Raw genomic sequence first — 13,034 nt, 5'->3', positions numbered from 1 at the left:
GGTATCGAAGAAGGAGAAGAGGTGCAAGCGAAGGGAATGAGTAATATATTCAACAAAATAATAACGGAAAATTTCCCAAATCTAGAGAAAGATATTCCCATACAGATGCAAGAGGCCTCCAGGACACCAAACAGACCAGATCAAAATAGAACTGCCCCATGACATATCATCATTAAAACAACAAGTTCAGAAATTAGGGAAAGAATATTGAAGGCTGTAAGAGAGAAAAAACAAATAACATACAAAGGTAAACCCATCAAAATCACAGCAGACTTCTCAACAGAAACATTAAAAGCAAGAAGAGCATGGGGTGAGATCTTCCAGGCACTGAGTGAAAATAACTTTAACCCCAGGATACTCTACCCAGCAAAACTATCATTCAAAATAGCTGGAGCAATAAAATTCTTCCATGATAAGCAGAAACTAAAACAATATGTGACCACAAAGCCACCACTACAAAAGATTCTTCAAGGGATTCTGCACACAGAAAGTGAAACCCAACTTAACCGTGAAAAGACAAGCAGCACCAAACCACAGGAAAAGAAGAAGCAAGACAGTAGACAGTAACCTCAACTTAGGTACACACAATCAAACCTTCAAACAACTAAGACAACTAAATGATAGGAATCACCACATACCTATCAGTACTAACACTTAATGTTAGCGGACTTAATTCCCCCATCAAAAGGCACCGCTTGACGAAATGGATTAAAAAGGAAGATCCAAAAATTTGTTGCTTACAGGAGACCCATCTCACCGACAGAAATAAGCATAGGCTTAGGATGAAAGGCTGGAAGAAGATTTACCAAGCCACTGGCCCCCGAAAACAGGCAGGAGTAGCAATACTTATCTCCGACAAAGTAGACTTCAAACCTACATTGATCAAACGAGATAAACAAGGACATTCCATACTAATAAAAGGGGAAATAAACCAAAAGGAAATAATAATCATCAACCTGTATGCACCCAATGTCAATGCACCCAATTTCATCAAACATACCCTGAAAGACCTAAAAGCATATATTAACGCCAACACAGTAGTTGTGGGAGACTTTAACACCCCCACTGTCATCAATACATAGGTCATCCAAACAAAAAAATAAAGAAATCCAAGATCTAAAATATACAATAGATCAAATGGGCCTACTTGATGTCTACACAACATTTCTTCCAACCTCTACACAATATTCATTCTTCTCAGCAGCCCATGGAACCTTCTCCAAAATAGATCATATCCTAGGGCACAAAGCAAGCCTCAGCAAATATAGAAAACAGAAATTATACCGTGCATACTATCTGATCACAATGCAGTAAAAGTAGAACTCAACAACAAAAGTAAAGACAAAAAACATGCAAACAGATGGAAACTAAATAACTCATTACTTAATGAACAATGGATCATTGATGAAATAAAAGAGGAAATTAAAAAGTTCCTGGAAGTCAATGAAAATGAAAACACAACCTACCAGAATCTATGGCACACACAAAGGCAGTCCTGAGAGGAAAGTTTATAGCCATGAGTGCATATATTAAAAAGACTAAAAGATCCCAAATCAATGACCTAATGATACATCTCAAACTCCTAGAAAAACAAGAACAAGCAAATCCCAAAACAAATAGAAGGAGAGAAATAATAAAAATAAGAGCTGAAATCAATGAAATAGAAACCAAAAAAACCATACAAAGAATTAATGAAACAAAAAGTTGGTTCATTGAAAAAATAAACAAGATCGATAGACCCCTGGCAAACCTGACTAAAATGAGGAGAGAAAAAACCCAAATTAGTAGAATCAGGAATGCAAAAGGAGAGATAACAACAAACACCATGGAAGTCCAGGAAATCATCAGAGACTACTTAGAGAACCTATATTCAAATAAATATGAAAATCTTAAAGAAATGGACAGATTTCTAGATACATATGATCATCCAAAACTGAACCAAGAGAAAATTAATAACCTGAATAGACCTATAACACAAAATGAAATTGAAGCAGCAATTGAGTCTCCCCAAAAAGAAAAGTCCAGGGCCTGATGGATTCTCTGCTGAATTCAATCAGACCTTTAAAGAAGAACTGATACCAACCCTCCTTAAACTGTTCCACAAAATAGAGAGGGAAGGAAAACTGCCTAGCACATTTTATGAAGCCAGTATTACACTTACCCCAAAACCAGGCAAACACGCCTCCAAAAAGGAGAACTATAGGCCAATCTCCTTAATGAACATTGATGCAAAAATCCTCAACAAAATAATGGCAAAACGAATTCAACACATCAAAAAGATTATTCACCAAGACCAAGTAGGCTTCATCCCAGGAATGCAGGGGTGGTTCAACATACGAAAATCAATAAACGTAATAAACCACATTAACAGAAGCAAAGACAAAAACCACTTGATCATCTTAATAGATGCAGAAAAAGCCTTTGATAAGATCCAACACCATTTCATGATAAAAGCTCTAAGAAAACTAGGAATAGAAGGAAAGTACCTCAACAGTATAAAAGCTATATATGACAGACCTACAGCCAGCATTATACTTAATGGAGAAAAACTGAAACCATTCCCTCTAAAATCAGGAACCAGACAAGGATGCCCACTATCTCCACTCCTATTCAACATAGTACGGGAATTCCTAGCCAGAGCAATTAGGCAAGAAGAGGGAATAAAAGGAATACAAATAGGTAAAGAAACTGTCAAAATATCCCTATTTGCAGATGACATGATCCTATACCTTAAAGACCCAAAAAACTCTACTCAGAAGCTCCTAGCCACCATCAATAGCTATAGCAAGGTAGCAGAATATAAAATCAACATAGAAAAATCATTAGCATTTCTATACACTAATAATGAACATACTGAAAAAGAATATATGAAAACAATTCCATTTACAATAGTCTCAAAAAAAATCAAATACCTAGGTGTAAACCTAACAAAGGATGTGAAAGATCTCTACAAGGAAAACTATACACTTCTGAATAAAGAGATTGAGGAAGACTACCATGTTCATGGATTGGTAGAATCAATATAGTAAAAATGTCGATACTCCCCAAAGTAATCTACATGTTTAATGCAATTCCCATCAAAATTCCAATGACATTCATTAAAGAGATTGAAAAATCTACCGTGAAGTTTATATGGAAACACAAGAGGCCACGAATAGCCAAGGCAATACTCAGTCAAAAGAACAATGCAGGAAGTATCACAATACCTGACTTCAAACTATATTACAAAGCAATAACAATAAAAACAGCATGGTACTGGCACAAAAACAAACATGAAGACCAGTGGAACAGAATAGAGGACCCAGATATGAAGCCACACAACTACAACCAACTTGTCTTTGACAAAGGAGCTAAAAATATACAATGGAGAAATAGCAGCCTCTTCGACAAAAACTGCTGGGAAAACTGGTTAGCAGTCTGCAAAAAACTGAAACTAGATCCAAGTATATCACCCTATACCAAGATTAACTCAAAATGGATCAAGGATCTTAATATCAGACCACAAACTCTAAAGTTGATACAGGAAAGAGTAGGAAATACTCTGGAGTTAGTAGGTATAGGTAAGAACTTTCTCAATGAAACCCCAGCAGCACAGCAACTAAGAGATAGCATAGATAAATGGGACCTCATAAAACTAAAAAGCTTCTGTTCATCAGAAGAAATGGTCTCTAACTGAAGAGAACACCCACAGAGTGGGAGAAAATATTTGCCAGCTACACATCAGACAAAGGACTGATAACCAGAATATATAAGGAACTTAAAAAACTAAATTCTCCCAAAACTAATGAACCAATAAAGAAATGGGCAAGTGAATTAAACAGAACTTTCTCAAAAGAAGAAATTCAAATGGCCAGAAAACACATGAAAAAATGCTCACCATCTCTAGCAATAAAGGAAATGCAAATTAAAACCATGCTAAGAAATCACCTCACCCCTGTTAGAATAGCCATCATTAGCAACACCACCACCAACAGGTGTTGGCGAGGATGCGGGGAGAAAGGAACCCTCTTACACTGTTGGTGGGAATGTGAACTAGTAAAACCACTCTGGAAAAAAATTTGGAGGCTACTTAAAAAGGTGAACATTGATCTACCATTTGATCCAGCAATACCACTCTTGGGGATATACCCAAAAGACTGTGACACAGGTTACTCCAGAGGCACCTGCACACCCATGTTTATTGCGGCACTATTCACAATAGCCAAGTTATGGTAACAGCCAAGATGCCCCACCACTGACGAATGGATTAAGAAAATGTGGTATCTATACACAATGGAATTTTATGCAGCCATGAAGAAGAACGAAATGTTATCATTCGCTGGTAAATGGATGGAATTGGAGAACATCATTCTGAGTGAGGTTAGCCTGGCCCAAAAGACCAAAAATCGTATGTTCTCCCTCATATGTGGACATTAGATCAAGGGCAAACACAACAAGGGGATTGGACTTTGATCACATGATAAAAGCGAGAGCACACAAGGGAGGGGTGAGAATAGGTGAGACACCTAAAAAATTAGCTAGCATTTGTTGCCCTTAACGCAGAGAAACTAAAGCAGATACCTTAAAAGCAACTGAGGCCAATAGGAGAAGGGGAACAGGAACTAGAGAAAAGGTTAGATCAAAAATAATTAACCTAGAAGGTAACACACACGCGCAGGAAATCAATGTGAGTCAACTCCCTGTATAGCTATCCTTATCTCAACCAGCAAAAACACTTATTCCTTCCTATTATTGCTTATACTCTCTCTACAACAAAATTAGAAATAAGGGCAAAATAGTTTCTGCTGGGTATTGGGGGGGGGAGAGGGAGGGGGCCGAGTGGGTGGTAAGGGAGGGTTGGAGATAGTGGGGAGAAATGACCCAAGCCTTGTATGCACATTTGAATAATAAAACAATAAAAAAAAAGTGAGACAATTGTCAGTAGCCAACCTATACTACAAGAATTGCTAAAGGAAACTCTTTGGACTGAAAGAAAATAGTTAGCAGATCCACATACAATAGCAAAGAAAAGGGAAGAACACTCTTATAGCCTAATAAGCTATACGTGATCTAGCCTCTGTTGCTAAATTAACTTCATAATTTATTCTCCTGTACTTGCTATGCCCAGACTATATTTTTGTTACTCCTTCCTCCCAATTCTTCCAAACCATTAATGGACCCTAAAATCAGTCTAGTTGGTCATGACTCCATTTTATTTCTTTGTATCCTTGTGTGACTGGCTTCCTTTTTAGCTTTTAGAGCTCAAGTATTACCTTCCTTAAAAAGCCTTTCTTACCTTTTTCAGTGTCAACATGACCTGAAAGATTTTACTAGTTCTGAACAGTATCAATTAGTTGCTTTTGGCTCAGCAAGATGGGTCAAACCTGTCATACTAGCTACTTGGAAGGCAGAGATCAGGATGATTACAGTTCAAGGCCTTGAAATTCCAATCTCAATCAATGCCTGAGTGCAGTAGTTTGTGCCTGTCATCCCAGCTGTGTAGGAGGTATAAATGAGAGGATTGCTATTCAGACTGGTAAGCTCTAAAATAAACCCTATCTCAAAAAAAAAAAACCAAAAGCAAAAATGGCTGGTGGTGTGGCTCAAGTAATACAGTGCCTACCTAGCAAGCACAAGGCTCAGGCGAAGACAAAAAAAAAGTTGCTCTTGAACTTAATTTGGTTTTGCTTACAATGAGACCTTTCTGAAAATGGGGGAAGGTCAATAAACTATAATGACATCCTATTCTCTGGGGGATGGGGGAGTATTAGGTTTCTCTGAATCTGCTCACCAGGAATTAAAATGCTTTCAATTTAAAATTTAAACATGTGAAATCTTTTTTTTTAAAACATCTTGCATTCCATTTTTTGTTCCCTCTGGAAATTAATACTTTGTACTAGTTTTTCTAATCTTATGCTTAACCAGATTTCTTTTAAATTCTGGGATTTCTCTTTTCAGTGGTCAAATGTCCGTTTCCAGTAGTCGAAAATGGAAAACAGGTATCAGGATTTGCAAAGAAGTTTTCCTACAATGCGACTGTTATGTTTGAGTGCAACAAGGGTTATTACTTCTTTAATGACAGTGACATCGCTACTTGTGACAGTAATAGTACCTGGCACCCCTGGCTCCCAAGATGTCTTAAAGGTACAAAGCCTGTCTTTTTCCTTTGTTTAGATTCAACTTCTTTGATGTGAAATGTCAACGAGGCTGAAAAAAAGCAGCAACTTTAGTATGAGCTGCATCTTGTATTCTATGCCAGGTATTTGATGTTAAATTCACATAGAATTCTGCAATGATTTTGTTTCCCTAGGCTTTTTAGTGTGTGGATGTAGATCACAGGAGTACTTCAATTTCTCCTGTTCACCATTGTTATGTGTAAGACGTGGATTGCAACACATTTTTACAGTAAATTGAAGCATGGACATTTTTGATCTAATTAATTCAAGAATGAAAGGCATGAAAGTGAAATGGTTGATTCAGGTTACATTATTTTGTTTTACAGTGCCACCTCCTCCCAGTAAAGAACTTCCAAGTTTTCATTCAGGTTTAGTAATTTCCTGCTTACAATTTTCCAAAAATCTTTTAAATTCCTATGAAAGTGCTTGCAATAACTTACAAGTGTTTGACTCAATCTACATCATGATTTTTTTTTTGCAGTACCAACTCCTCCCAGTACCAAACCTCCAATTTCCACGGTCTCAGGTTTAGTAATTTCCTGGTTATATTTTTCAAAAATCCTTTAAATTCCTGGTGATTTTTTCATATATCCTTTAAATTCCTGGTGACATCTACTCGTTCATCCTTTTTAGTAATAAAAGGAGTCAGAATATTTTTTACAGCCATTTTATTTTTTTATACGTAGTGATTCCAGTATTTTAATTGCCATAAAATCTGTACACATGAACAGGAATGTGAACTTGGAAAATTAGGTCAATTTGCAATGGATTTACCCATATGCAAAATGATTCAGTGCCTCCTAACTAGGTGTAAGACTTAAGTGAGATGCATTTAAAACACTTAGTATCTGGTATATGGGAAGTTCTTAAGGTAGCCAGCATGACTTGCATCACTCCTTGAACTAGTATTAGTGAAGAGATCATTAGTGAAGAAGATCATGGCTTCTGTCTACTAATGTTGGTTTTCTTTGTCATCAGCTTTGCTATTTTATTCTTGTTTTTACATGATCTATTGACACCTTTACTGGTTATCTTTCTAGTCAAAGGCTGTTTTGCTTCTCGCTTCTATAATGCAACCAATTCAGCTCTTTATTCAACACATATAAACTGGGACATTTCTACTGTCTCCAGAACAAGACCTGTATTTCTACCTCTTCCCCATTCCCCTTCCCCACCTAAAACAGTTATTTTTTTTCTGTTTGCTAAGCAGTTTTATTTGGCAGCAGAAAATACAGATTTCATAGCAACTGAAAGGCAGGAAAGGTCCTCACCTACTGAAATGAAATGAGGGTTTCTTGCAGGACTACAGACCAAGGGCTTTACTTAAGACTGGAGAGGTCATCTGACATGGTGGAAGGAGTTATCCTCCTGGTTCAATGCTACTATCTCTGGATTCACTTGGTTGCAGCAGAGCAAGAGACAAGAACAGTGGGAAAAGCATTAGCCAGGGCAGACTGTGCACAGGTCCCTGGTGTGGCTCTGCCTAACTCAACTAACATAATTTCTATGGGCTTTATTTTCCCTTTAGTGTAATGAAATCAAACAAAATCTCAATTAACAGTTCTAATTGTTCTTATATTTCCCATGTTCCTGACACCACACACACACACACACACACACAGTTGCCTCCTGACAGACTTGGACCATGATCCTCTTACCACCTCCTAAGTAGTTGGGATTATAGGCAAGCACTGCTATGCCTGGCCTCTCAATATTTTAAAGGATGGAGAAGAATTATACATACTAGCGGAGTAATTAGAATACTTTCTTATAATTCCTGAATGAACTTGGTACTGGTAGCCTCCTTGAATACCTCAATTGAGTGCTGTGAGGCAGAGGGGATGATGGACTACTTATGAGCAAAACTAAGACAGCATGTGAGATTGTGTTCACATGCTTTAAGTGGGTACATCCACCATAGTGTACTAAGTTTGTTGAGATGCTCTTTTGAAAGAGTTGACGATAGTGTTTCATAAAGAATTTGTGGAATATTGATTTGGCTTAGTGTTTGAAAGATGGAGAAAACTGATAGAAAAAGTTTATAAAGAAGAGAAATAGGGACTTTTAAAAATCAGAAATAAAAATCTGATGGGCTTGTCAATCATTTTTTATCATCAGGTAGAGAAAAAACTAAATCAACTATCAATAGCAACATATATTTGTGTTAAGGTAGATTTAAATGTGTTAATATGAAAATTTTCCAAGAAATATTAAGTAGAAATTACTGAGGCAAATTATATAGTTTATGCTACTGCTGGTTTTCTTAAAAAGATTCATATACTTACCCCAATCACATTACTTTGATGATTTATTAGGAGTTAACGTCTAGGATTTCCATCATAAAATACAACTCTATAGGCAGCACTCTTGCTCATTCATCCTTATATACTTGTGTAAGTGTATATGTGGTAGAACATGCTCATGCATTAAATTCTTAGAAATAGAGTTGTAAAGTTCAGAAAGCATATTTTTCACTTTGTTACATAATCCTTTTTTAAAAAACATAAGTATCAGAATTAAATCCACAATTTTATACTGATGAGGCTAGTGAATTGATAGACTCGATTTTTTTTCTAGGTCCAAGGCCTACTCATCCCTCCAAGCCTTCAGTTCATAATTATCCAGGTTTGGTAATTCTTTATCTTACTGATAAAGAACTTCATAAGCGATAGATGAAAAATAAGGTCTTATTTTAATTTTCATTTTTTAATTATCAACAAGGCTGAACTTTCTTTGAGCTACATTTTTTTAATTCTTTATTTTTTGAAATGGGCATTATATTGTCCATGCTGTCCTCAAACTCCCGGCCTCAGGTAATCCTCTAGTGCAAGTACACACTGTGCCCTGGGCTCTACATTTATTCATTTCTGTCCTTTGCTCATTTTTCCATTGGGTTTTTAAATATTTCTTGTTAATTTTTGAAAACTCTTACAAATTAAAGCCCTCTTGTATGAAGTGAACATTCCTCCAGGGATTTTTTTTTAATTTGTATTTATCAGTTTTAAGTTTTAGATATAGAATTTTTTAAATAACTTTTAATTATATGAGTAGTATACAAATATACTTTTGTGAAATTTCAAACATTACAAAAGAATAGAGTAAAAGATTAGTTATCTTCCTACTCCAGTACTCAAGTTAATCACTGTTAATAGTTTAGGGTTTCATCTATTTCTGTCCATCAACAACCTTGTATGGGTAAGTTACAGTGCACTTTGGCATTGTTTTCTTTTCTTAAACCAAAATTACATCACACTGTCCATATTTCTCTGCAGTGTGCACTTCCTTCCACCTAGAGTTGTGGATTGGGGTTGTGTGGGTTTATTCTCATTCTTTCTAATGGTGACTTGGGTATCACATTTTACTTAACTGTCTTCCTCTTGGTGGTCATTTATATGTTTACAAGTTTTACATTAATAGATGATTAGATGTATTGGTCTTTCTCCTAATGGTTATGAGTTTTGTGTCTTTCTTATAAAAGCTTTAGGTCTTCCCCACACTGTTCTGACTTCATTTTACATTTAAATCCTTGATACATTGGAAATTCATGATGGTTTATGGAATGAGATTGGGTTCACCACCTCATCCACCTTCATCCAGGAATCAAGAGGCTCCATGTACTGGATAAGTGGTTGGAGAAGCTGAGCCCCTTAGAGAAAAGATAACTTACCCAACTTTTTAGCAAACATAACACTGAATTCATAAGTATTCTAACTTCCTTTCTCCTTGGAACTCTGGTCCATTCCTCTGCCGGAATCAAGATTTTTTTTGTTTTTGTTGTTTTTTACTATAGTTCTCTATGTTTTGTTTGAGGTTTCAGGGGGGATTGGAGAAATGGTTTTTGTTTGGGATTTTTTTTTATAATGATCCTGAGGTTTGAACTCAGGGCCTTACACTGCTAGGTAGATGATCTACCATTTGAGCCATATCCAAGTACTCTGTTTTAATGTCTGTCAAAACACTACTTTTAAAAATCTTCCAGACCACTCTCCTGTTAATTTTTCCAAATCAACTTTTTTCCATTTTACCCATATAATTCAGTGCATTAAGTACATGCACATTTTGTGCAACCATCACTGCTATTTCCAGAACCTTTTCATCATTCCTAACCGAAGCTTCGCCTGTTAAACAGTAGCTTTCCATTCTTCCCTCTCCCACCACCTCCCATCTGCTATTCTTTGTGTCTCTGTAACTTTGACTATTTTAGGTGTTTCTTATATAAGTGGATTCATACAATTATTTGTCCTTTTTCTGTCTTTATTTCACTTATGTTATTTTCAAGGTTCATCTGTCTTGTGTGATGTGTCAGGACTCTTCCTTTTTATGGCTGAATAATATTCCTGTATGTGTGTATACCTCATTTTATTTACCTACTCATCTGTTGATAGATGTTTGGATTGGGTTGTTTCTACCTTTTGGCTATTCTGAGTAATGCCATTTGAATGTGGATGTTCAGATAGATACCTGTTCAAAATCTCTATTTTCAGTTCTTTTGGATATATACTGAGTAGAATTGCTAGGTCTTAGGAGGATTCTATTTTACTTCTTGATGTACTGCCTTCCATAGCAGTTGTGCTTCTATAAAGGAATACTACAGATAAGGTCATTTATAATGAACAGTTATTTCTCACAGTTTTGGAGGCTGAGTAGTGTAATATCGAGGTGCTGGCATTTAGCAGGGGTTCTCTTGCTGCATTGTAGCATGGTGGGAGGATCACAAAGCAGGAGGCATCCCATGGCAGGAGGCCAAATGGAGGAAAGAAAGTGTGGAAGCAAGGAGGACAAACCCACTCCTAGATAACCAACCCACTCCTGAAGTAGTGACATGAGTACACTGGTGCCCTCATGGTGTAAACACCTTGAAAACTCTCAGCCTCCCAGGACCATTACTTTGGCAATTAAATTTCAACATGAGTTTTAGTAAAAACTCATTGGGGTTTTAATTTGCTTTTTTCTAACAATTGGAGACGTGTTAAGTATCTTTTCATGCTCTTGTTGATCATTTGTATATTTTCTTTAGAGGAATAGCTATTCAAGTCCTTGACCCATTTTCAAATTGGGTTATATTGTTACTGAATGTTGAGTACTTTGTATGTTCTAAGTATCTTTTGTCAAATATACGATGTACAAATATTTCCTCTCATTTTGTGGGCTTCCTTTTCACTCTATTATTGTCCTTTGGTGCACAAATGTTTTTAATTTTGATGAAATTCAATTTATTTTTGTTGTCATTGTTGCCTGTATTTTTGCTGTCAACATCTAAGAAGTCATTGCCAGATGCAATGTCATGAAGTGTTTCCCCTGTTTTCTTTTCTAAAAGTTTTATAGTTTTAGATATTATGTTTAGGTATTTGATCAATTTTGAGTTTTTATTACATTGTAAGGGTTCAACTTCATTCTTTTGCCTGTGGGTAACCAGCTTTCCCAATGCCTTTTGTTGAAGAGAATACCTTTCCCCATCGACTGTTCTTGGCATCCTGTTGAAATCATTTGACTATAGATGTAAGGCTGTATTTCTGGTCTTTATTATATTCCATTAGTCTGTAAGTCTGTCTTTATATGGGTCCACTCTGTTTTGATTATTGTTGCTTTATAGTAAGTTTTGAAATCAAGAAGTACGAGTCTTCTCCACTTTGCTCTCTTTGAAAATTGGTTTAGCTATTCAGTCTCTCATGAGATTTCATATTCATTTTAGGATGAATTTTAGCATCATCAAGATTTTGATAGGAGTTGTGCTGAGTCTGTAGATTGCTTTGTGTGTTATGGAAAGCTTAAAAATAATAAATCTGTTTATAAACACACGATATCTGTGTTTGTTTTTCAACTCTGTAACAAAATGTCTGACAGAAGCAATTTAAGAGGAGGAAAGATTTCTTTTGGGTTAGTTTCAGAGGTTTCAGTCTATGCTTGGCTGGCTCCATTGCTTTGGGCCTGTGGTAAAGAAGAACATTATGGCAGCCAGGAGATTGTGGCAGAGGAGGCTGTGCATCTCATGGTGTCCAGGAAGCAGAGAGAGAGAGAGAGAGAGAGAGAGAGAGAGAGAGAGAGGGAGGGAGGGAGAGAGAGAGAGGCAGGAAGGGATCTAGAACAAGTATACCCTTTAAAGGCATACCCCCAGTGACCAACTTCCTCCAACCAGGTCCCACCTCCTAGTTTCTACTACCTCCCAATAATGCCATGAAGTTATGAATGCAATGGATTAATCCACTGGTTAGGTCAGAGTCCTCATGATCCACTCACATCTCATTCACTGACTCCTCTAGTTGAGGATCAAGCCTTCAACACATGAGCCTTTTGGGGGACACTTCATATTCCAAACCACAGCAGTGTCTTGCCATTTATTTATGTCTCCTTTAATCCTTTTCAGCAGTGTTTTGTAGTCAGTGTATTGGTCTCTTGCCAACTTGGTTATGCTTGTTCTTTTTGATGCTCTTGTAAAATGGAATTGTTTCCTTGATTTCTGGTTTGAATTATTCATTGTTCTTGTATAGAAATATAACTGATTTCTAAGTGTTGGTTTAGTATCCTGCAACTTTATTGAGCTCACCTGTCAACTCTCATAGGTTTTTATATGTGTGGTGTATGTGGAATCCTTAAGGTTTTCAAGCACTCTATCATTTGAGCCATGCCCCTTGCCCACCCTTAAGGTTTTCTACATAAAAGATCATATCATCAATAAACAGAAATCATTTTATTTCTCCTTTCCAATGTGAATTTCCTTTATTTCTTTTTCTTACCTAATTGCTATAACTAGAACCTCTTATACTGTGTTGAGTGAAAACTGCAAACGTGGGTACCCAGTCTTGTTTCTGATCATAAGAGGAAGAGATTTCATTTGTTCATCACTGAGTATGACATTACCTGTAGGTTTTGATATATGGC

The 13,034-nt window shown here is 36.5% G+C and overlaps 1 protein-coding gene across 3 annotated transcripts in view; it reads left to right on the top strand.

Moving 5' to 3' along the window:
* Cd46 (CD46 molecule) overlaps positions 1 to 13,034 on the top strand; it is a 43,387-nt gene that overhangs the window by 19,172 nt on the left and 11,181 nt on the right. For 2 of the 3 annotated variants that reach the window (XM_020162298.2, XM_020162299.2), the window contains exons 6-8: positions 5,938 to 6,123; positions 6,482 to 6,523; positions 6,637 to 6,681. In XM_020162298.2, the coding sequence (XP_020017887.1) occupies positions 5,938 to 6,123; positions 6,482 to 6,523; positions 6,637 to 6,681 (273 nt within the window). Of the gene's footprint in view, positions 1 to 5,937; positions 6,124 to 6,481; positions 6,524 to 6,636; positions 6,682 to 8,732; positions 8,781 to 13,034 lie in introns of all 3 variants that reach the window. The other variant, XM_074048443.1, reaches the window with a different exon arrangement.

Source organism: Castor canadensis, chromosome 11 (genome assembly GCF_047511655.1).
Source record: "Castor canadensis chromosome 11, mCasCan1.hap1v2, whole genome shotgun sequence".
NCBI classification, from domain to species: Eukaryota; Metazoa; Chordata; class Mammalia; order Rodentia; family Castoridae; genus Castor; species Castor canadensis.
The sequence above is the reverse complement of the archived record's forward strand: the minus strand, read 5'-3'. Positions and strand labels throughout refer to the sequence as shown.